The sequence below is a fragment of the Choloepus didactylus genome, chromosome 10, assembly GCF_015220235.1.
Source record: "Choloepus didactylus isolate mChoDid1 chromosome 10, mChoDid1.pri, whole genome shotgun sequence".
NCBI lineage: Eukaryota > Metazoa > Chordata > Mammalia > Pilosa > Megalonychidae > Choloepus > Choloepus didactylus.
Window position 1 is genome coordinate 75884174 of NC_051316.1, and position 25786 is coordinate 75909959.

Consider the following 25786-nt stretch of genomic DNA (forward strand, 5'->3'; position numbering starts at 1 on the left):
GGGAGGAGGCTCTTAGGCACAGCCATAGGGAGGCCTAGCCTCTCCTTTGCAGCAACCGTCTTCCCAAGGGTAAAACCTGTGGTAGAGGGCTCAACCCATCAAACCACCAGTCCCCTATGTCTGTGGTCATGTTAGCAACCATGGAGGTGGGGTAGGCGAATACCCCTGCATTCTCCACAGGCTCCTCAAGGGGGCACTACATCTTTTTTTTTTCCTTGTTTTTCTTTTTTTTTTTTTTTTTTTAACTTTCCCTTCTTTTTTAAATCAACTGTATGAAAAAAAAGTTGAAAAGAAAACAAGCATACAATAAAAGAACATTTCAAAGAGACCATAACAAGGGAGTAAGAAAAAGGCAACTAACCTAAGATAACTGCTTAACTTCCAACGTGTTCCTACTTTACCCCAAGAAAGTTACCTAATATAGCAACATTTCTGTGAACTTGTTCCTACTATATCCATCAGAAATTAACAGACCATAGTCATTCCTGGGCATCCCCAGAACGTTAAATAGCTTATCTGTTCTTCTTAGATTATTGTTCCCCCTTCCTTAATTGCTCTCTATTGCTAGTTCCCCTACATTCTACATTACAAGCCATTTGTTTTACATTTTTCAAAGTTCACATTAGTGGTAGCATATAATATATCTGTTTTTGTGCCTGGCTTATTTCGCTCAGCATTATGTCTTCAAGGTTCATCCATGTTGTCATATGTTTCACGAGATCGTTCCTTCTTACTGCCGCGTAGTATTCCATCTTGTGTATATACCACATTTTATTTATCCACTCATCTGTTGAAGGACATTTGGGTTGTTTCCATCTCTTGGCAATTGTGAATAATACTGCTATGAACATTGGCGTGCAGATATCTGTTCGTGTCACTGCTTTCCAATCTTCCGGGTATATACCGAGAAGTGCAATCGCTGGATCGAATGGTAACTCTATATCTAGTTTTCTAAGGAACTGCCAGACTGACTTCCAGAGTGGCTGAACCATTATACAGTCCCACCAACAGTGAATAAGAGTTCCAATTTCTCCACATCCCCTCCAGCATTTGTAGTTTCCTGTTTGTTTAATGGCAGCCATTCTAACCGGTGTTAGATGGTATCTCATTGTGGTCTTAATTTGCATGTCTCTAATAGCTAGTGAAGCTGAACATTTTTTCATGTGTTTCTTGGCCATTTGTATTTCCTCTTCAGAGAACTCTCTTTTCATATCTTTTGCCCATTTTATAATTGGGCCGACTGTACTATTGTCATTGAGTTGTAGGATTTCTTTATGTATGCAAGATATCAGTCTTTTGTCAGATACATGGTTTCCAAAAATTTTTTCCCATTGAGTTGGCTGCCTCTTTACCTTTTTGAGAAATTCCTTTGAGGTGCAGAAACTTCTAAGCTTGAGGAGTTCCCATTTATCTATTTTCTCTTTTGTTGCTTGTGCTTTGGGTGTAAAGTCTAGGAAGTGGCCGCCTAATACAAGGTCTTGAAGATGTTTTCCTACATTATCTTCTAGGAGTTTTATGGTACTTTCATTTATATTGAGATCTTTGGTCCATTTTGAGTTAATTTTTGTGTAGGGGGTGAGTTAGGGGTCCTCTTTCATTCTTTTGGATATGGATATCCAACTCTCCCAGCCCCATTTGTTGAAAAGACCATTATGACTCAGTTCAGTGACTTTGGGGGCGTTATCGAAGATCAGTCGGCCATAGATCTGAGGGTCTATCTCCGAATTCTCAATTCGATTCCATTGATCTATATGTCTATCTTTGTGCCAGTACCATGCTGTTTTGGCAACTGTGGCTTTATAATAAGCTTCAAAGTCAGGGAGTGTAAGTCCTCCCACTTCGTTTTTCTTTTTTAGAGTGTCTTTAGCAATTCGAGGCATCTTCCCTTTCCAAATAAATTTGATAACTAGCTTTTCCAAGTCTGCAAAGTAGGTTGTTGGAATTTTGATTGGGATTGCATTGAATCTGTAGATGAGTTTGAGTAGAATTGACATCTTAATGACATTTAGTCTTCCTATCCATGAACATGGAATATTTTTCCATCTTTTAAGGTCCCCTTCTATTTCTTTTAGTAGAGTTATGTAGTTTTCTTTGTATAGGTCTTTTACATCTTTGGTTAAGTTTATTCCTAGGTACCTGATTTTTTTCCATCCTTTCACTTTCAGTTTCTTTGTGTCCCTGTGTCTAAGATGAGTCTCTTGTATGCAACATATTGATGGTTCATTTTTTTTGATCCATTCTGCGAATCTATATCTTTTAATTGGGGAGTTTAATCCATTTACATTCAACGTTGTAACCGTGAAGGCACTTCTTGAATCAGCCATCTTATCCTTTGGTTTATGTTTGTCATATTTTTCCCCTCTGTCTATTAATATCCTTTATTGTAGCCATACCGAATCTCTTTAGTACTGAACCTTTCTCCAAGTCTCTCTGTCCTTTCTTTGTTTCTCTGTCTGCAGGGCTCCCTTTACTATCTCCAGTAGGGCAGGTCTCTTGTTAGCAAATTCTCTCAGCATTTGTTTGTCTGTGAAAAATTTAAGCTCTCCCTCAAATTTGAAGGAGAGCTTTGCTGGATAAAGTATTCTTGGCTGGAAATTTTTCTCACTCAGAATTTTAAATATATCGTGCCACTGCCTTCTCGCCTCCATGGTGGCTGCTGAGTAGTCACTACTTAGTCTTATGCTGTTTCCTTTGTATGTGGTGAATTGCTTTTCTCTTGCTGCTTTCAGAACTTGCTCCTTCTCTTCTGTGTTTGACAGTGTGATCAGTATATGTCTTGGAGTGGGTTTATTTGGATTTATTCTATTTGGGGTTCGCTGAGCATTTATGATTTGTGTATTTATGTTGTTTAGAAGATTTGGGAAGTTTTCCCCAACAATTTCTTTGAATACTCTTCCTAGACCTTTACCCTTTTCTTCCCCTTCTGGGACACCAATGAGTCTTATATTTGGACGTTTCATATTATCTATCATATCCCTGAGGTCCATTTCGATTTTTTCAATTTTTCTCCCCATTCTTTCTTTTATGCTTTCATTTTCCATTGTGTCATCTTCCAGGTCACTGATTCGTTGTTCAACTTCCTCTAGTCTTGCACTATGAGTGTCCAGAATCTTTTTAATTTGGTCAACAGTTTCTTTAATTTCCATAAGATCATCCATTTTTTTATTTAGTCTTGCAATGTCTTCTTTATGCTCTTCTAGGGTCTTCTTGATTTCCTTTGTCTCCCATACTATGGTCTCATTGTTCATCTTTAGTTCTTTGAGTAGCTGCTCTAGGTGCTGTGTCTCTTCTGACCTTTTGATTTGGGTGCTTGGGCTTGGGTTATCCATATCGTCTGGTTTTTTCATATGCTTTATAATTTTCTGTTGTTTTTGGCCTCGTGGCATTTGCTGAACTTTATAGGGTTCTTTTAGGATTTGTAGACCAATTGAAGTCCTTATCTCTAATTTATCAGATCTACAGCTTCATGGAGTACACTTTCTCTAACTAACCAGAAGGTGGCGTCCATGAGCTACCTGTTCTCCACAAGCCAGTTCTCCCCTGCTTAGCCTTTTTGGTGAGTGGGGGAGTGAGTCTTGTGGGGTCCAATTGGTGTACCAGGCTTGCATGTGTAGTTGGTGTTGCCTGCCCTGTATATGGGGCGTGTTTCTGGGCAGTCAGGGAGGGGGGGTGGCTCTAACAATCAAATCTCCCTGGTGATCCTAGAGTTTTAAAGCTGCTGCAATAGTCTAATCCTTCAGTTCAGTCCTGCCACAGTTTGTCTCTGCCACTGACCCACAAGTCCTTGGTATTGGCGTATGGCTCCTGAGACTTGCAAGTGGGCCCCTCTTCCAGGCCGTGCACCCCGGGTCCTCTGTTGAGGGATGACTGTGCTATGTCACAGGTGAGTGCCGTCCCCCCAGGGCAGTTCTGGGCTGCTGGGCTGTGTAGGGAGGCTCCCAGTCTGATCAAATGATGGCTGAATGGGGCTTTGTTAATTCACACTGCTCTACCTTCCCAACTCTGGGACAATCAGCTGAGGTTGCAGGGAAGGCTAATGTGCACGCCCAGTTTTGTGGTGTGTGCCTGTTATTTGAAGCACTTCTGTCACACTGGGTTGTCTGGGGCAGTTCTGGGCTATGGGGCTGGCGATGGGCAGGAGTGTTTCCTGTCCACCAGGATGATGGCTGTGAGCGGACACCCCCCTTTTCTTGGGAAGTTGTGGTGTTTAGTGAATTTTCTCAGCCACTGGATTATTGCGTTTTGTCTCAGAGCTCTCCTGGTTCTTCTCTTGACTTGACCTGCCCAAATTGCAAGTCTTTGAAGCTTTCTGTATTGGGCTTCTTAGAGTAATTGTTTTAGAAAAAGAAAAAAGGATTAAAAAAAAAAAAGGGCCCTCCTCAGAGATCTAATGGGTTATTGAAATGCTAAGAGACAAAGCAACCAGGGCCATTAAGGAAAGGTCCACAGGGCAGAGAGATCAGCTTTTCTTTGGGATTTGCATATGCGCCTCGGGGCCCTTCCCCTTTCTATGTTCACCAGAACTCCAAAAATCCTCCGCTTTTATTTTGGAGTTTTTCATGTTGTTTTTTTTCTCTATGCCTGTCTCCTCTCTGCTGGGCTGGCTGCTCTCAGATTCTCTGGTGTCTGGTCTCAGTGTGTCTATGGTTGGAGTTTGGATCAGTAGAATGAGTTTCCGATAAGGGCTGCCACTGCAGTTCTCCCTTCTCCTTCCGGGAGCTGACAGCCTCTCCTCCCACGGGACTGAGCCTGGCAGGGTGGGGCGCGGGTCCCCTGGCCGCAAAAACTTACAGATTTCACTGATCTCAGCAGTTCCACGTTTTCATGAGTGTTGTATGAAGTATGCCCAAAGTCAGATTGCTCTGTGGTGTCCAGTCCACGCAGTTCCTGGCTTTCTACCTACTTTCCTGGAGGAGTAACTAAAACATACAGCACACCAGTCTGCCATCTTGCCCCGCCTCCCCTGATCTCAGGTATGAGTTTTTATAGGGGACATGTGGGGGATATGTGTACCTATGGGATTTAGCTGATGATTGTGAGGAGAATTCTTATCTACAAAGTTGTAGATAGCTATAAATGAAAGAGAGTAGGTATTGGGTTTTGAGACCGAAATAGAAATTTATGATTTGGGGACTGAAAATTTATGTACAAGCAAGCTTTTTCTAAATAAATCTTGAAGTATTTGCATGACAAAATAGAATTTTTTTCTGTCCTCTTGATAATTAGCCTTTCATGGGTAAAAAGTACCACACTGATGGTATTTCTTGTGATTATATGATAAAGATGGTTATTGCTTACAATTAATTTCACTATTACTACTTTTATATGATTGTATTTATAATGTTCCAGGTATTTTTTTTTTAGTGATATTAGCTTATTATTTTGCAGTGCTAAAATATGGTAATAACTGGTATAATATCCATTTTAAGTAAAAAAGAAGGTAAAAAAAGAACTTAAGCAAATCATACTATTGATTTAAAGCTGTGATTTTTTTAATCTTCATTTTATTGAGATATATTCACATACCACGCAGTCATACAAAACAAATCGTACTTTCGATTGTTCACAGTACCATTACATGGTTGTACATTCATCACCTAAATCAATCCCTGACACCTTCATTAGCACACACACAAAAATAACAAGAATAATAACTAGAGTGAAAAAGAGCAATTGAAGTAGAAAAGAACACTGGGTACCTTTGTCTGTTTGTTTCCTTCCCCTATTTTTCTACTCATTCATCCATAAACTAGACAAACTGGAGTGTGGTCCTTATGGCTTTCCCAATCCTATTGTCACCCCTCATAAGCTACATTTTTATACAACTGTCTTCGAGATTCATGGGTTCTGGGTTATAGTGTGATAGTTTCAGGTATCCACCACCAGCTACCCCAATTCTTTAGAACCTAAACAGGGTTGTCTAAAGTATGCGTAAGAGTGCCCACCAGAGTGACCTCTCGGCTCCTTTTGGAATCTCTCTGCTACTGAAGCTTATTTCATTTCCTTTCACATCCCCCTTTTGGTCAAGAAGATGTTCTCTGCCCCACGATGCCAGGTCTACATTCCTCCCCGGGAGTCATATTCCACGTTGCCAGGGAGATTCACTCCCCTGGGTGTCTGATCCCACGTAGGGGGGAGGGCAGTGATTTCACCTTTCAAGTTGGCTTAGCCAGAGAGAGAGGGCCACATCTAAGCAACAAAGAGGCATTCGGGAGGAGGCTCTTAGGCACAACCATAGGGAGGCCTAGCCTCTCCTTTGCAGCAACCGTCTTCCCAAGGGTAAAACCTATGGTAGAGGGCTCAACCCATCAAACCACCAGTCCCCTATGTCTGTGGTCATGTGAAAGCTGTGATTTTTTAATCACATTGCACCAGAGATTTCTCTACTCTCCAGGTCAGTCAGAGCTGCATTGTATTATATGATTTACATGGTAAACTTCCATACAAGATTTCTTTTGGGCAAAGAAGTGTGTAGCTAAAGGGTGAAAACTACTATTCTAAAACTTACTTGTCTTATTTGTCTTTTGTGGGTGCATAGCTATGAAAAAGTGTAAATACATTCTCATATGTACAAGGCCTTAAGGATTTTCTGTGATAATCTTTGTGTTCTCTTAGTAAAGTGAAATGGGAAGTAAGGAAATAGAAGGATTTAGGGATGGAGAAGAGGACATAAAATAATAAGTGCTGATGAGGTCGAAGCTAAATTTCATATAGGCTAAACGAAATTTTTTTGCACAAATAATGAAGACTTTTGAATCACAAACTGTGGTTTAACAGCTTTGATTAAGTATTGAGACTGTGACTTTAGTAAATATAATTGATGTTTTCTGCTCAATTTAGTAAGAAATACTGCATATTTTTAATTTCAGGAAAGAAAAACAAATTAGAAGCGTAGAAGAAGAAATTGAACAGGAAAAACAAGCAGCAGATGGCATTATCAAAAATATGTCTCCTGAAAAACAAGTCAAATACGTAGAGATGAAAACTACAAATGAGAAATTGTTGCAGGTAATTATAATTTCTATTATGTGTCAGATGTCTTGCTACTAAATGTGTGATCGAAGGTGGTTATTATCAGCATCCCCTCAGAGCTTGACAGAAATGCAGAATCTCGGGCCCCATCCCAGATCTACTGATCAGTCTTCACTTTAGTAAGGTCCTCATACAGTTCATATGTGTGTTTAGATTTAAGAAGCATTGATCTAGAAAATTCCATTTCTTTATGCTGCTTGATGATCTGGATTTTACTATAATTTTTTATAAGCATTGATCTAGGAAATTCCATTTCTTTATGCTGTTTGATTATCTGGATTTTACTATAATTTTGTTTTTTGTTAATTGTGTGCATCTTTTTTTTTTTTTTTTTTTGCATGTCATAAAGACACATCAGGACACTTTAATTTTTTAGGGACCTTAAATGAAAACTAAAAAAAAGGCTCATAGTCTAGAACCGTATGGGTATCTACCTTCTTTCCTTCTCCTTTCTCCCTAATAAGCAGCAGATCTTTTACTTACTGGGTGTCTGACTTGAAAAACTATTGTCCTCTAATCATGTTGCTTGAATAAGTAGTTTGGGTGCCTGCTTAGGGGTTATTGAGAATTCTTCCAATGTTCAGTCATGATGATGACTCAGTGAGATGTGTAAGTTAGTACCCTTTCATGTCCAGATTGCCCTTAACTAAGTGGTCAGTACAGAATTAAGCCCCACAAATGCCAATAATGAATATGATTTAGTTTCTCAGATGTCCCTTCACTGGCAATCTAGTATAACTTTTAATTTTAGACAGGATTTATAAGATGCAATGAAGCACTAAAGAAACAGTATTTTAGAAATGCCAAAATAACTGAAATATAATTAATTTTGCACAGAGGTTGGGAATGAGGAGTCAGTTTAAGTGTCTTATCTTAGGACTGATCCATGTAAATTGGCATAGATCTTGGCCCTAAAAGAAATTAAGCAAGAGGTATGAAAACGTAGTTAAAAATCGAAATGAAAAATTATGATTTTTAACAATGACATCATTAATTTGAAGTCTTTTATTTAATATTCTCAGCATGTAGTGTTGAGTCACTGTGGAAAGGTCTGGCTACCTTCAACAGGCTCATAAAATTTTTCTGAAAGTAGAGTATGGCAAGGCTTTTTAGGAGGAATGAAAGAAATTAGCAAAAACAGAAATAATTAGATGTTAATAAATTCTAGTCAAAAATGCAAGCTACAAATTAGAGATGTTTGCAAAATGTACTTTGTCATATCCATATTTGAAAGGTTAAGGGACAGAGAAACAAATAATTCTTAATATAGTTTGCATTTATATTTGCATTTTTGTCTCTTAGGAATTAGATACACTTCAGCAACAACTAGATTCATTAAACATGAAAAAAGAGAGCCTAGAAGCTGTAAGTATAAAATCAGAGATCTCGTGTGAGCTACAAAAGATAATTCTGCTAAATTTATTGATGGAACTCATTCACATTCATGTTTATTTAGTAGTTTACTAAAAGGAGTTCAATAATTTTTCTTCACATTTTGAATCACAAATGTTTTAGAAGTAATCAGATTCAATTATTGAGTATCTACTGTATACAAAATAAATCATTCTGCCCTGCTGGGGCATTCAAAATCTAACAATTTAAAGACGCATTTGCAAAAGACTATAAAAATAAAAAAACAATTGAAGAGAGATCACTTCTACCACTTTTAAGTATGTAAATGCTTGTATTTGTTTTCTTATTTATTTAAAAATTTAATTCACAAAACAAAATATGTTTATGATATCAAGAATTGAATAAAATAAAAAGTAAAGATACCTATCTCTTGTCCCTCCCACTGGACAGAACTACTCTTACAATTTGTTGAGTGCTTACTGTGTGCTTTCTCAAGCTCTTTATATATATCATCAGCATTATCATTTAACTCTCATAACAATCCTATAATCCTATTTCAGTTTTATAGTTGTGGAAAAATTGAAGTGGGAATCATACTGACTATGCTATTCTGCAGCTTTTATTTTTTCACGTAAAATTATATTTTGAATGTTCATTCACATTAGCTCTTAGAGATTTTCCTTATTTTAAATTACTGTATTTGATTACATTGTATAACTATATACAGTTTTTTGAGGATGAGTAGGTGATTGTTTGATTTTTTGGATTATAAACAGTGTGTGTATCTATCTATCTACATCATAAGTTAAAGGTGTACATATCTGAAATGTTGTAAGATTACCAAATTACCCTCCAAAAAGGTTGTTTCAATTTCTGCTCCTAGACACAATGCATGAGATGCCTCTTTTCCCCTGCAGTCATTGACAGCAAGCATTGTTATACTTTTCAACTTTTTGCTAGGTTAAGAGGTGAAGATGACTATCTCATTTTAATTTTCATTTATTTATGCATGAAGTTGAGTGTCTCTTTATGTGTTTATTGCCAATGTATTTCTTTTATGATGATCTCCCTTTTCATGTCCTTTGTATTTCAATATACTGTTTGTACTTCACACCTTGCTTGCTTTTCTTTATTTCCTATGGATTCAAACAGATATCATGATAATAGGATTAGTAAATTTTAGATTAATAAGATTGGTATAATCTAAATTGCAAACAAAATAAATGTATACGTTGTAATTCATTTTTTTTTTTTTTTTTTTTGCGAATTTGCTATTGTAAAAATAGTTTCCTTGATAATATTAAGATGGTTTTCTGAATTTGATTGTTCACATGTGGTACATATAATTTGTGTTTTCTTGGATCTCTGGGGTAATGGAAATATACTTCAAGGCATAAGAACCACATTTAGTATTAACACAACCAGCTCATAGAATTCCTCACTACTCTGCTTTTCCTTTGTAGGGTGGGTGGGAGAGGGTCACAGTCTTACTTCACTTGGGAAGTGTAGTCTCGGTAGGAAGAGGAGGAAGCTCAGATCCTCAGTTTCTTCATCTATAAAATGCAGATGATAGTACCTATCTTACAGAGTTGTTTTGAGTATTAGAGATAGTGTATAAAAAACATGGAGTACAGTGACTGGCACAGAACAAGTGCTCAGTAGATAATAGCTTCTAATGTGGTTGTTATTTTCATCATCATCATCACCACTCCCAATCTGACTTTTTGGATTATCTAATGAAAGTTTTCTATCACACTCTTTCTTACTTTCTCTTTGTAAACAGTAGAATAGTGGTGATTGCACAATAACTGTTCTATTTATAGAAGAGGATTTATATAACCCATTTGAGGGGGAAAATATTTTAACTCCAGAGATTAGTTGTTTAGACTCTGAATTGGACTTTGTGGTTAAATGTCACATGCATTCTTCATTATTCTTCCATTGGTAGAGAAGTTCTATCTTTGTTCAGGTCTTACATTTGGAAAATAAAATAAACTGACTACCAGTTGCATGTGAATCTTAGGCTGAAAATAGCTTAAGAAAGTTTACAGAATGTTTTTTTTTAATTTTTTATCAGAGAAGTTGAAGGTTTACAGAAAAATAATGCAGAAGATACAGACCCTTCCCTCCCATTCCACACAGTTTTCCCTGTTATTAATGCTTTGCATTAATTTGTTATCTTTTTTACAACTAATGAAAAAATATGCTGTTAACGATAGTCCATAGTTTACATGGGAATTCAGTTTGTTTTGTACGGTCCTATGTCTTTAAAAATTTTTATTCTAGAAACACATATACACCTAAAATTCCCCCTTTTAACCACACTCATTTTATATAATTTGGTGATGTTAATTATATTCACAATGTTGTGATGCTGTCACCACCATTGATCACCAAAACTTTCCATCACCCCAAACAGAAACTCTGTATCAATTAAGCGTTAATTCCCCATTCCCCTCCCCCACCCAGGCCCCTGGTAACCTGTTTTCTAGTTTCTGACTCTATGAATTTGCTTATTCTTTCAGGAATTTATTTTGACTCTTCAGTTTAGAAATGTGCTATGTGGCATTAATTAGTACTATAGGTATTGGATATCAATCTAAGTAAACTATTTAAAGATGCTAGTGGTTTAAATTTGTCCTTAATTTTTTAAACTAAAACCTATTTAAGAATAATTTTTGAAAAACAGTAATTACATTTTTCCATTTTTTCATTCTCTTCAGGAAATAGCACATTCCCAGGTAAAACAGGAGGCTGTATTGCTGCATGAAAAACTTTATGAGTTGGAGTCCCATCGAGATCAAATGATTGCAGAAGACAAAAGCATGGGATCTCCAATGGAAGAGAGAGAGAGATTACTTAAGCAGGTAAGAGAAACAAATATACTTAGTTTAATATTTCAGGATTTTGTAAAATTGTCGTTTTATTTAAGGGATATATGTATCGAACTCAAAAAGACAATAAATTTATTGTTTTAAAAAACTAATGAAACATTAACTTCACCTAAGTTAAAGAAATATTTGACGAAGAAAGGTCATTTTCTCAAACAGATTTTTTTTTGTTTAAATCTTCATTTTATATGATCTTTGTACATTTTTTTACCTTTTTTTTATGGTTTAGATCCATGTTAGGAAAACTTCAAACACTTCTTTATTGCTCATTAAATAATCAGATAGTCTTATTGAAGATAATATTCCATTCTTTATTTTGAGCTTTGTGTCTAGAAAATGAAATGCCCTAAGGCTAGTGACTTTTTGTGGTTTTTCTTACTATCAATGTCTCTCTGAAGGGAATGGAATTAAAATGTCCTCTGAAATCATAGTATGTCAGAGTCATTTCACATATGTTCAGTAGCTTTCTTACTACTCCAAGGCTGGCTTTAATTTAGCTGTAAGTTATAGTTAGCCTGTTGTTCATCCTGAGACATCTTAACTGTAGGGCCCTTAGGAGAACTGCATGTATATTTGGGAACAGCTCCAGTCAGAAACCTACAAGTGAGACACCTCTGTGGTCTTAGGCTAGGCCCAGTGGGTTGGAAAGAACCTTAGGAATTGTTAGATCCCAGAAAGAAAGGAACTAACATGTAGAAGGAGTTTCTAACCCAGAGGCCCTGCAGGTTATCTCACAGAAAACAGGCGCCCCATAAACTAAAGAATGAAGGCTGTTTAAGGCTGTCCCTGCCACAGTGGTGCCCCAACTCCAAAAGGAGGGTAAAAGCAAGATCAGATATTTCTGTAGGACAAACAACTGAAAAGGCCTGCTCTCCCTAGATAGATAATGTAGCTGCTTTTCTGAGAAGAATAATGGGCTAGAATCCTAACAACCTATCAGCCTAGAAGTTGACAGACTCCCACCCAATTGAGGCCCAGAACACACTCAGCAGGACCCTTCTCCCCTGTTCTAGTTTGCTAATGCTGCAGAATGCAAAACACCAGAGATGGATAAGCTTTTATAAAACGGGGATTTATTTCACTACACAAATTACAGTCTTAAGGCCACAAAGCATCCAAGGTAACACCTCAGCAGTCGGGTACTTTCACCGGAGGATGGCCAATGGAGTCCGGAAAACCTCTGCTAGCTAGGAAGGCACCTGGCATCTGCTCCAAAGCTCCGGCCTCAAAACGGCTTTCTCCCAGGACGTTCCTTTCTAGCAAGCTTGCTTCTCTTCAAAACATCACTCCCAGCTGCACTCTCTCTAGTTTCCTCTCTCTGAGTCAGCTCATTTATATAGCTCCGGTGATCAAGGCCCACCCCCAATGGGCGGGGCCACGCCTCCGTGGGAACATCTAATCAGAATCATCTCCCACAGCTGGGTGGGGCACATTCCAAGCAAATCTAACCAGCACCGAAATTTCTGCCCCACAAAACTACAAAGATAATGGCATTTGGGGGACACAATACATTCAAACCGGCACATCCCCCAACACCCTTCCCTCCCCACATGGGTTTTTCCTTTAAAAATGCTGCTCTCAGATAGAGGGCCGGAGCCATTTTTTCCTTTCTTTCTTTTCTGATGGCTCCCACCTGCTTTCTTCTGCTTTCTTCCTCTAATAAACCTTAAATTCTGTACTTAAATCATGACTCGCTGCGTTTGTGTGGATTCTTGAATGGCTGTGAACCTAACAGGAATCAATTCAGAGGCTATTAAACTATTAAAATTTTTCCAGAAAGGTGCTAAAGTATCTAGAACCTCTGAAGTTCCTTAAAAAGAGAGCCTTAGAAGGAGATAGAATTTGGAGAGGAAAGAGTAATCTTGGAGTAGGATTGCAAGATAAAGTACAGAATGCCCAGTTAAATTTGAGTTTCAAATAAACAATGAATAATCTTTTAGTATAAGTATAGATATGGATAAATATATCCCAAATATTGCATGGGATGTATTTATAATAAAAAATTATTTTTTGTTTACCTGAAATTTCTATTTAACTGGGAGTGGTAAGGGTAGAAATCCTAGGTGGTTAAATAAACTAATCTAGGTCTGAAGATATGTTAACCTGATTGTGCCATGTGTATAAGTATACAAATCACAACCCTTCCTTTGAGGGAAAAGGGAAGAATCTGTGAATGGTTCCTTAGTAATATTTCCTTCATCATCAGAGATTGAATTCTAAGAAACAGGTTTCAATAAAGAGACTAGATTTAACAATTTTGTACAATATACCTTAGAAGGAAATTCTCTTTATGGAAGAGAAATTTTTTCTTAAGGAAGGAAATTCTCTTTAAGATAGTCTAATAAGAAGTTATTCTTTAAATACTGTTTTATTTTTATGCCTTTGTAGGTTAAAGAAGATAATCAGGAAATAGCCAGCATGGAGAGACAGTAAGTACCTTTATACTTGGCCATTTTACATCCATTTCTCATCTTTTAAATTGCATTCTAAATGTACATAATTTATGTACATACATAAATTATATTCTAAAGAGATACATATTGTTACAGCCATTCTTTCCATGGTTCTCGTTGATAATATTGATGCAGCTATCAATCCTCTTATTTACAGCTTTAAATATTTCTTTGAGTGTGCAGTTGAGTTATTGCATAGTATAATTGCTTTTTTCCAGTAAGATAATAATAATATGTAATTTACATATTATACAATTCACCCATTTAGTGTGTACAGTTCAATGATTTTTAGTATAGTCACAGAATTGTGCAACCATCACCACAATAAGAAACCCCATATGTCTTTCTCACTCCCCAATTATTTAAGCCCTCCCAATTCTTGATATATAGGTTTATTTCTGGACTCTTAATTCTGTTTCATTGGAGTGTCTATCCTTATTTCAGTACTGTACTGTCTTGCTTACTGTAGCTTTAGTTAATTATAATTACTTTTTGTTAAACTTTAAAACCCTATAATTTTCTATCAGTGATTGATTTTTCCTTATTTTCTGATTTTTGAGACTAATTTGCCTACTTACTTTTGTTTATACAAATCTTCCAAAAGAAGGTTACTACGGATTATTCACTTTCCTAATATAGCAAGTCAGTTCAAAAGAAGGTTGGGGAAGGGCCTGCTGTTAAAGTTAGGCAACCTAATGTTCTCAGATATATACTTATGTTCTAAATATGAATCATGAAAAAAGGTCAAAGGAAGATTTTCCTCTCTAAATTTGTAGTATTGTCCTTAGAATAGGGCATCTCTTTATTTCTAGATATTGTTAATGCACTTAGAAAAGAATTCCTATTATCATTATTAAATGTTTTTACTGAAAGTCCACATTATCTGTCATAAATTCATTAATATTTTCAACAGGTTAACAGATATAAAAGAAAAAATAAATCAGTTTAATGAAGAAATTAGACAACTTGACATGGATTTAGAGGAACACCAAGGTAATATTTCTGGTATTTTAATAATGTAGGCTAACATTTCGTAACACTATTGATAACAGTATTAATTGGGGTCTCAAGGGCTGTTTAAGTACCTGGGATTTATTCTTTAATTCTTTATGATGTTACTTATTTTAACTCCTGAAATATTTGCTAAATTCTGTAAGTATATTAACGCAATTACTTAAAATGAACAAAAACTTGAAATAATTTGAAATGGTTGCATAATGATGAGAATTTAGATTTTTTTAAATTTTGGTGAAATATACATAACATAAAATTTACCATTGTAACCATTTTTAATTGGTTTAAATTGGTTTGTACAATTCGGTAGCATTAAGTACATTCATAGTATTGTGCAACCATCACCATTGTCTGTTTCCATAACTTTTTCAGCGTCCCTTTTCATTACCCCTTACCCATTAAGCAGTCACTTCACACTAACTACCCTCCTCCTTCCAGCCCCTGAGCAACACAAATCTACTTTCTGGCTTTATGGATTTGCATATTCTGTATTTCTTTTAAATGGAATCATAGAATATGTGGCCTTTTGTTTCTGGCTTTTATGTAGCAGAATGTTTTCAAGAGTTCATCAGTGTTGTAGCATGTATTACTACTTCATTCCTTTTTATAGCTGAATAATATGCCATTGTATGGATATCCATATTTTTCGTTATCCATTCATCTGGATATTTGGAATGTTTCCACTCTTGGCTGCTGTGAATAGAGCTGCTGTGAACATTCATATACAAGTTTTTGAGTGGTCTTATGTATTCATTTTGGGGTCGTATATACCCAAGAAGGGAATTGCTGGCTCAAACAGTAATTCTATGTTTAACTTACTGAGGAACTGTTAAAATGTTTTCTACAGCAGCGGCACCATTTTACATTCCCCCCAGCAAGGGTTCCAATTTCTCACATCCTTGTGGGCACTTCGTTTTCCAGGTTTTTTTTGTTTGTTTCTTTGTTTTTAATTACAACCAGCCAGTCTGGTTGGATGTGAAGTGGTATCTTAATGAGGTTTTGATTCACATTTCCCAAATGACAAAAGATGTTGAGCATCTTTTCACTTGCTTGTTTGTTGTCCATTTGTGTATCTTTGGAGAAATGCCTAGTTAAGTCCTTTGCCCATTTTTTAATTGGGCTGCTTGTCTTTTTTTCTTGTCAGATACATGACTCCAAAAATATTTTCTCCCATTTTCTGTGTTGTTTTTTCATTCTTTTCATTGTGTCCTTTAATGCAAAAAGTTTTTAGTTTTGATGAATTTATTTAGTTTTCCAAGCAATTTTTTTTTAAAAATTGAAGTCAAATGATTTACAGTTCTTATATATTCCTAAGTTATATTTCCTCAATATGGTCAATTAATTAACTGGAGTAACTGGTAGAGTTGTGGAGTGAGGATCAAGACGTAAATATCACAAATAACCCAGAAAGAATTAATTCCTGAGTAGGGCACACTAAGGAGGTAGCAAATATTGATTATTCTCATCTTCCCCCAACTTTTCCGGCAGTAGAATTTGAAGAGTTGAGGTAGGGAGCAAAGCACCTGGGGCCGCTTGGGGTCTGAACAAGTGGAAATGTTGTGGTGGGGATTTGTGAGCTACAGTGTGTATTTGTTTGGGAAAAGGGTCGATGTAATAGTTTGTTAACCAGCTTCTCTCTAATAAAGGAGAGAAAAATGGGTTCCTTGTAACACTTTAATCATAGTTTAACTGGAAACAAATTAATATGCTTTTGAACTATCAAGAATTGGCTTTATATCCTATGAGTTAGGTATGGTATTATAAATAGTGTATGTGTACATGTGTACCTATTATGAAAAAATCCATAGCCAGGAAAAACAGTGTTTCATTCCTAAATTCCTAAAATGAATTTTTTTACTTCACTTTTTTATGGCATTATATTCATTTTATTTGTACTTTTTCTTGATTTGTGAATAATAACATTAGCTACCATTAATTGAATTCTTACCTGGGCTGGGCACTTCACAATCTTTATAAGAACCCTTTAAAGCCTTGTTAACCCCTTGTTATAGATGTTGAGGTTCAGAGATGTTATATAATTTACTCAAGTTTTCACAGCTAGAATGTGATAAAGTCTAGATTTGAACCCAGGTCTCTTTGACTCTGAAGTCTTAATTGGTTCTTTTGCCCGAGCTTAAGCTTGGCTTTCTGATATGAAGTACTGCATTTGTGACATAAAAATTTTCTTATGAAATGCTTACATAGTTTCATTTACATGATTACTAATGGCTTTACACAGTTATCTAAAGGCCCACCAAATTTTAAGTGCCAGCCTTTATATGTTAACTGAGCTTTAGTTTTCTTATCTGCAAAATGAATACAATGGTCCTATTTCACTAAGTGTTATGAATGTTAAATGATGTGCACCTAGAGGTAGGCCTCCAATAAATTGTTGAAACTAAGGTCATGTTATTTTATTTTATAAATTATTTTATTGTTTTTAACTTGTGTGGGTCTAGTATTCTGGATTTTCTTTGTTAATGTCTATGAAACTATTCTGAGAAATTTGATAATGTTCTTGATTTTAGATACTTCATATGTTATGTCTAAATAGTTTCTCCTTCCTAAATTTAAATTTCTAACAACTTTCCATTTCTATACAGTAAAATAACTAATTTTGGGAGTATTAATTTATTGTTTATTGCTAATATTCTAGGATAAATAGAATGCTTTGATTTTTAACTTCCTTTTTGTTTTCTAGCCGTTTTCCTTTTTTATTAATATAGAAAAAGCAATCCTATAGTACAGTTTAATAGTGGCAAAAAGTATTTATATCTATCAGGGCATTAGTTATTTTGTTCTTCTGCTATACTATTACCATCCTGGATTACTGGTTCCAACAGCACAGGATTTTTATTAGAAAGTTACTTGTTAGTTCAGGACTTTAGTATTTATTGCCTGAACTATTGCAGTAGTCTCCTAACTTGTCTCCCCACCTCCAGTCTTGGTCCCCACTCAGATTCATCCACCACAGTGTTGCCCGAGTGTCTTTGTACGATGTAATTCTGACTCTGTTGTTCTCTTGCTTACCAGTGGTTCCCTATGACCTACAATAAAAAGTTCAGGAATTTTTGCATGGCATACTTGTCTCTCTATAGTCTGTCTTCTGTGTCTTCAGCGTCTTCTGCTCCTCACCGCCTTGATCTTTGTATTCTAATAATAATAATAATGTACTTGTGGTACTCCCATATTACACCCCTTTTGCCCTACATCAAACTGTTTCATGCCCCAACCCTTTGAGCCTACTGTTTGTTCCCTAGTCTTGAATGCTCTTTTCCCTATTATTTGCCTGGTTAACTTCTTATCCTTTAAGAGCCAGTTCGGATATCTTCTCATGCAGAATGATAACCCTAGGTTCCCTCCCTTCATGTTTCTGAGCTGGGCTAACAGTGCCCCACTTCATGTTGTTAGAGCACCCTGTGCATAAATGAATCGCTGCATTGACCACCTTATATTACAGTTAGTTAGTTGTCTGTTTTATTCCCCTTTAGGCTGTAAGTTTTCAAGGACACAAACTGTGTCTTATTCACTTTGGCAACCTCTTTCATCAAAACAATGCCTGCAAAAGTAAGCACACATGCAAAGGAGAGGCTAGGCCTCCCTGTATTTGTGCCTAAGAGTCTCCTCCTGAATGCCTCTTTGTTGCTCAGATGTGGCCCTCTCTCTCTGGCTAAGCCAACTTGAAAGGTGAAATCACTGCCCTCCCTGCTACGTGGGATCAGACACCCAGGGAAGTGAATCTCCCTGGCAACGTGGAATATGACTCCCGGGGAGGAATGTAGACCCGGCATCGTGGGATGGAGAACATCTTCTTGACCAAAAGGGGGATGTGAAAGGAAATGAAATAAGCTTCAGTGGCAGAGAGATTCCAAAACGAGCCGAGAGATCACTCTGGTGGGCACTCTTACGCACACTTTAGACAACCTTTTTTAGGTTCTAAAGAATTGGGGTAGCTGGTGGTGGATACCTGAAACTATTAAACTACAACCCAGAACCCATGAATCTCGAAGACAGTTGTATAAAAATGTAGCTTATGAGGGGTGACAGTGGGATTGGGAATGCCATAAGGACCAAACTCCACTTTGTCTAGTTTATGGATGGATGTGTAGAAAAGTAGGGGAAGCAAACAAACAGACAAAGGTACCTAGTGTTCTTTTTTACTTCAATTGCTCTTTTTCACTCTAATTATTATTCTTGTTATTTTTGTGTGTGTGCTAATGAAGGTGTCAGGGATTGATTTAGGTGATGAATGTACAACTATGTAACGGTACTGTAAACAATCGAAAGTACAATTTGTTTTGTATGACTGCGTGGTATGTGAATATATCTCAATAAAATGATGATTAAAAAAAAAAAAAAAAGTAAGCACACAATAAATGTTTGTGGAATGAACTAAAATGAATTAAAGGTGAAAATTGAAATCGAGTCACTTTGGGTCTCTCTAGTTCTTAGGACAGATGTGTGCACTCTTACCCAGAGAGAGCTTGACTGGCTAGCAAGGTTTTATTACTTTCTAGAACATTCCTAGCTTAGATTCATGTTTTCAAGTAGAGTGGTAATTCTAATCTACATCTACATTCTCAGTAGTCCTTTGACTCAAGATTGTGGATAATCCACTCCTTAGGGTATGGAAGATAACCAAGCTATTTTGTCTTTCTAGCCTATTGTTAGCTCTGCCCTCTGGTTTTATTCTATCTTTGGACCATTTTATTCATTTCTTAGATGCTACCTGGCTTCTTTCCATTAATGCCACCTCTCTAGTCCAACTGGGCCATCTTTTGCCTTGACGGGGTTCTGGTTAAGATATTATAAAAACCATAAGTGAGGTTTATACATGTCTGGCTTAATAGTTGTCCCAACCTTTTAGTTTTCATATAAACTTTTACAGTTTTACATAATTCGTCCTAAATTGATAGGCAGCCCTTCAATTTAGGTAAAGTTGTATAAACTTTAGGTAAAGTTGTATTCTCTACTAGAATTAATAGTGGCCCTGTAATCCAACAACCTCCTTGAGTACCTCATGTTTATTCATTTTAACAAGTTCTTTAAATTATAGTTTTCCAAAAATTACATTGAATAATCAGTCCCAAAGTTTACTAAATAAAACCATTGGCTACTCTGAAAATCTTAATTGTTCCTGGATGTTGAGTTACCAGTTTCTATGACAATCTAGAATAAAGCAGAGAAAATCCTGTAATAAACTTAATTCTATTTGGGCTTCTTTGCTCTCAAAACTTTACTTAGTCTTTGTAAGTGGTTTAAAAGAATCTCATAACAGAAAACTTTTGTTATAAAAAAGCATCATTACTTTTTAACACTACTGGGTAATTTAATTATGTCATGTTAAATATTTTCTAGGCTTCACCCCACATAGTAGTTTTACTTTATTGATGGTTTAGATAATTTTATGAGTTTTAAATTTATTTATTTAAATATGTACACTGTTTAAAAACTGTAATTACAGTTCTAAATTTCACTGGGGAAGAAAGTATTTTTTGCTAATTAGAAGCAGTGAGAAACAGCTGTAGTAAAAGTCACATGGTCAGAATTTGGTTGCAAACTCTGCATCATTAGTAACCAGAGCAGTATAGGCAGATGCCATGCTGCTATTCAGAAAAGACTGAGCCCATCCTGATTTTCCCTTTCTCAGTTGAATTGCCAACTATTGAATACTTGTTTAAATGTTAGTTTTTAAATGCTGCTTCTACGTGTGCAAGGTAAAGTAATAAAAAAAAGAATTGTTGGTCTGGCAAGAGCCAACAGCATAAAATAACAGTAGCCTGTATTCTCACTCAGCAGAGGATATCATTTTTTAAAAGTATCCTTTTGCCCTCAAGGCTTACTTCTAAAATATAATCAAGTAATTTGTTTTTGATAAGGTAATTGTTGACTAAGAAATTTTTTATTCTTGCCACAAAAATTTTTTATTATATAATAAAATAATAATTTTATTATTGCCACAAGTATTCTTGAGGGTTTATATTTCATATTGAAGTTCCTCAAAGTAAATAATGCTTCTTTATCAACTTAGCTAAAATCAGGCCCTTACTTTACTCTTTACAACCTCTTATTAAATAAATTTGAAAAAGAACAATGTGTTACTATTTTAAGACATGTCAAAACATTTCATGGAGTAGGAGCACAAAATAAGTGATAATTTCCTATGCAAAATAGTATGAATGCTGGACCCTCTTTGAATTGGGTTGATTCTTAGCTTTACCCTCTGCTGGCTTAGGTTTAGGCTTTCTTAGGCCTGCTAAGTTTGTTACCCCTTGTCCATCTGCTACCAGTTTCTAACTTATATTGCTCTTGTTTCCTCTTCTATTCTCCCTATTATTGAGAGTTTGTATCTTTCACACTTTTGCTATAATTTTAGTAGGTTTTGGAGAAGGATCAAAATTGGATGTGCGTGTTCAATCTGCCATCTTTACCAAGAAATGACCAATTATAAACCTCACTTTACTCACCCAAAATTTATAAGAATTTTAGTCATATTAAATATACTCATTTTACTGTTTTTGTTTTTGTTTATGTTTATTGTTTTGGTCATTTGCTTCAAATGACCATTCTCAGATGCTATACAGTTATTAACTGTACAGTTAGCCTCAGCATATATTCCTTCCTGCTTTAAAAAGTTTTTCCTTAAACTAGTTAAAGTTATTTTAAAGACTCGGATTAATTTATTTTAAACAGTGTTACAAATTTGATACGTGCTTAATGTGAAAAATTCTAACAATACAAAATTATATAAACAGTAACCTCCTTTTTCCTCACGCTCACTCAGTCTTAAGAGGGAATCACTGCAGTTTGATGTTTAGCCTCTTAGGCTTTTTTCTATACATATACAAATGTTTTCAGTAATGAATTAACACTATATAGCTCTTCTGTACTTGAGTGCTTTCCTTTAACTATAGGTAATGTACATTCTTCCGTTTGAGAATGAATACTTCATTCTGAGAAGTGGTGTATCAGAATGATCAATGTCAGGGGCTCTGAAGCCAAACTTGGAATTGTTCCTGGCACGTATTAAGCACTCACAATAACTTTTAGCTGTTATTGTCATTGTTTTTGCTATATAGTATTTCACTGAATCCTCTTTAACACTTAGGGTGTTTCTAGTTTTTCACTACCAAGAAGAATGCTACAAACGAGGAGCTAAGATGGTGGCATAGAGAGGAGTGGAAAACTGTTAGTCCCCCCCTGGAACAATTCATAAATGACCAAAAAACTAGTAAATGACCTGGAATAACTGTGGGGAGACAAACATGACTGTCCACTCCTCATCCACCAACTTGAATTGGGAGGAATGCCTGAGATCGCAGCATAAAATCTGTGAGTAAAACTGCGGACCTGCCCTGAGAGCCGAGAGCCCCTACCTCACGGAAGCTTCGCGGTGCTAGAGAGCAGCACCCTCTCAGCCCAGGTCCAACTGGAGTTTTAATGTTAACTGCTCAATACAGACAGAGAATCCTCAACAAGCAGACAGAGGCTTTTGGTGACAACTGACCTTGGGAGAGTCGGGGGACATATGTATCTCAGGACGGGGAGCCCAGAGGATCGGGTGCTATCTCTGGCTGACGGGTCAACCTGGGAGCTTTTCTGTCCCTTTCTCTCTCTGTGGAGGAAACCTCAGCCATTTTCAGCCCACAGCACTTTGCAGTAAAGACAGCCTCAGCCATTTTAAAATCAAAACACTTTAATCAGCAGAGTCAGAGAAACAAAGAACTTATTGATATGCAGTGACCTCTCTGGAGGGGACATAGCTTCCCAAGAGGAAAGGGAGGGGCCCAGCTCTACTGCCTGCCTTTCTGGAACCAGACCCCAAAGCCTGAGGGAGGAGAGCCACAGGCCACACCCTCTTACACCAGCTGGTGACAGGCTGACAGGTGCACCTGCCAGGCAGAACAGCACAGGTGTATCAATCCTCTAAGAAAAACTGTCAGGGAAACCAAATACTGACTATTTCCTCTTTCTGTGACCTGAGCCTGTTCTCATCTGGTAAAACCTGATTGGGGTGGCCTAGGAGGTCAGATGCCTAGACAACAGAAAACTACAGCCTACACTAAGAAAAACGAACCTATGGCCCAGTCAAAGGAACAAATGTACACTTCAACTGAGATACAGGAATTTAAACAACTAATGCTAAATCAATTCAAAAAGTTTAGAGAATATTTCACAAAAGAGACAGAGGCTGTAAAGAAAACACTGGGCATACATAAGGCAGAAATTGAAAGTTCAAAAAAACTAGTAGAATCTATGGAAATGAAAGGCACAACACAAGAGATGAAAGACACAATGGAAACATACAGCAGCAGATCTCAAGAGGCAAAAGAAAACACTCAAGAACTGGAGAACAAAACACCTGAAAGCCTACATGCAAAGGAGCAGATGGAGAAAAGAATGAAAAAATATGAGCAACGTCTCCAGGAACTTAAGGATGAAACAAAGTACAATAATGTATGTATCATTGGTGTCCCAGGAGGAGAAGACAAGGGAAAAGGGACAGAGGCAATAATAGAGGAAATAATCAATGAAAATTTCCCATGTCTGATGAAAGACATAAAATTACAGATCCAAGAAGCACAGCGTACTCCAAACAGAATAGATCTGAATAGGCCTACTCCAAGACACTTAATAATCAGATTATCAAATGTCGAAGACAAAGAGAGAATCCTGAAAGCAGCAAGAAAAAAGCAATCCATCACATACAAAGGAAGCTTAATAAGACTATGTGCAGATCTTCTCTCAGCAGAAACCATGGAGGCAAGAAGGAAGTAGTGTGATATATTTAAGATACTGAAAGAGAAGACCACCAACCAAGAATCCTATATCCAGCAAAGCTGTCCTTCAAATTAGAGGGAGAGCTCAAAATATTTTCTGACAAACAGACAATGAGAGACTTTGTGAACAAGACACCTGTCCTACAGGAAATACTAAAGGGAGCACTACAGTGATAGGAGAAGACAGGAGTGTGTGGTTTGGAACACAATTTTGTGAGATGGTAGCACAGCAATGTAAGTACACTGAACAAAGATAACTATGAATACGGTTGAGAGAGGAAGGTTGGGAGCATGTGAGACACCATAAGACAGGAGGAAAGATAAAGAATGGGACTGTGTAACTTGGTGAAATCTAGAGTATTCAACAATTGTGATAAAATGTACAAGTATGTTCTTTTACGAGGGAGAACAAGCAAATGTCAACCTTGCAAGGTGTGAAAAAGGGGGAAGTATTGGGGGAGGGATGCAATCAGCGTAAACTCGAGACTGTAACTAACAGAATCATTGTATTATGCCTCCTTTAATGTAACAAAGGTGATATACCAAGGTAAACACAGATAAGGGGGGGGATAGGGGAGTCATGTTAGACACTTGACATTGGTGGTGTTGTCTGACTCTTTACTGTACTTTGATTTAAGGTTACTTTTCCTTTTGCTACTTCCTAGCTGTCATTTTTTTTCCTCTTTCTTTTGCCTCTCTACCTTCTTTGACTCTCCCTCCTGCCTTGTGGAAGAAATGTAGATGCCCTTATATAGACAGTGGTGAAGGTGGTGAACACATAAATATGTGACCATACAGAGAAGTATCGATTGCTTACTTAGGATGGAATGTATGGTGTGTGAACAAAACCATCTTAAAAAAAAAAATGGGTTGATGACAAAACCTCAAGGGCAATATACTGAGTGAAATAAGCCAGACACATAAGGACAAATATTGCAGGGTCTCACTGATAAGAACTAATTATAATATGTAAACTCATAGGCATGAAATATAAGGTACCAAAATATAAGACGAGGCTTAAGAATGGGGAGTGGTTGCTTAGTATGAGCAGAATGTTCAACTAGGATGAACTTAAATGTTTGGAAATGAACAGAGGTGTCGGTAGCAAGATGTGAGAATAACTAACAGCGCCGAATGGTGCGTGAATGAGGTGGAAAGGGGAAGCTCAGAGTCATGTATGTCACCAGAAGGAAAGTTGGAGGTCAAAAGATGGGAATGTATAAAACTGAATCCTATGGTGGGCAATGTCCATGATTAACCATACAAGTATTAGAGAACTCTTCCATGAACCAGAACAAATGTATGACAATACAACTAGAAGTTAATAATAGAGGGGCATATAGGGAAGAAATATATACCTATTGCAAACTATATACTACACTTTATAGTATTTCAACATTCTTTCATGAACAGTAACAAATGTACTATACCAACACTATGAGTCAACAATTGGGGGGGAGTGGTTAGGGATATGGAAGGATTCGAGTTTCCTTTTCTTCTTTTTTTTCTTCTTTTTTTTTTTTTTTCTTTTTCTTTTTTCATCTCTTGCTTTATTTCTTGTCTGGAGTAATGAAAAGATTCTAAAAATTGAACAAAAATTAATTGCGGTGATGGATGCACAGCTGTATGAGGGTACCAGGGGCAACTGATTGTACACTTTGGATCTTTGGATAATTGTATGGTTTCTGAACAATCCCAATAAAAATCAAAAAGGAAAAAAAAAAAGAACAATGCTACAGTAAATAACCTTGTACATACTTGTTTGTTAATCTGGGTATTTCTTTAGTAAAGATTTCTAGAAGTGAAATTTGAATAGAAGATTATGTTTTCAATTTTGATTGATTTTGCTCAATTTCTTTCCAGAAAAAGAAACAACATTATGTGAAAGTTATTCCTCCCCAGTGCTGGCTATTAGAAATTTTTTTACTTTTTGTCAGTTAAGCTAATATCTGCCAGTGTCTACCAGTTGTAAAATTTTGTAATTGTTCTCACAGGCCTGAATTTGTAGTACTACTATGATCCACATGGTGGGGCTAATTTTCTAGGCATCTACATTTCAGGGACTGGGATCCAGAAATACACTTAACAAAGTAGTAAGAATAATCACAGTTATATATCTCACTAAAACTTATTTTTTCATTCATAGAATCCAGTATCTTCCCAAAGATTGATTAGAATGTAAAACTTAATAACAGCATTTCATAGATTTGTAAACATGTGATAAATATGTATTAAAACAGGAGTACAGATAAAGTGTTATAGG

At 36.5% G+C, this 25786-nt stretch overlaps 1 protein-coding gene across 4 annotated transcripts in view; it reads left to right on the plus strand.

Annotated features, from left to right (window-relative positions):
- Positions 1-25786, plus strand: part of IFT74 (intraflagellar transport 74) — a 117256-nt gene that overhangs the window by 50076 nt on the left and 41394 nt on the right. For all 4 annotated transcript variants that reach the window (XR_005210759.1, XR_005210760.1, XM_037798402.1 and 1 more), the window contains 5 exons: positions 6870-7008; positions 8335-8397; positions 11109-11252; positions 13665-13705; positions 14643-14722. Coding sequence is in view for 2 of the 4 variants with exons in the window: in XM_037798402.1 (XP_037654330.1) it covers positions 6870-7008; positions 8335-8397; positions 11109-11252; positions 13665-13705; positions 14643-14722 (467 nt within the window). In the remaining 2 variants the exon portion in view is untranslated. The remainder of the gene's footprint in view (positions 1-6869; positions 7009-8334; positions 8398-11108; positions 11253-13664; positions 13706-14642; positions 14723-25786) is intronic.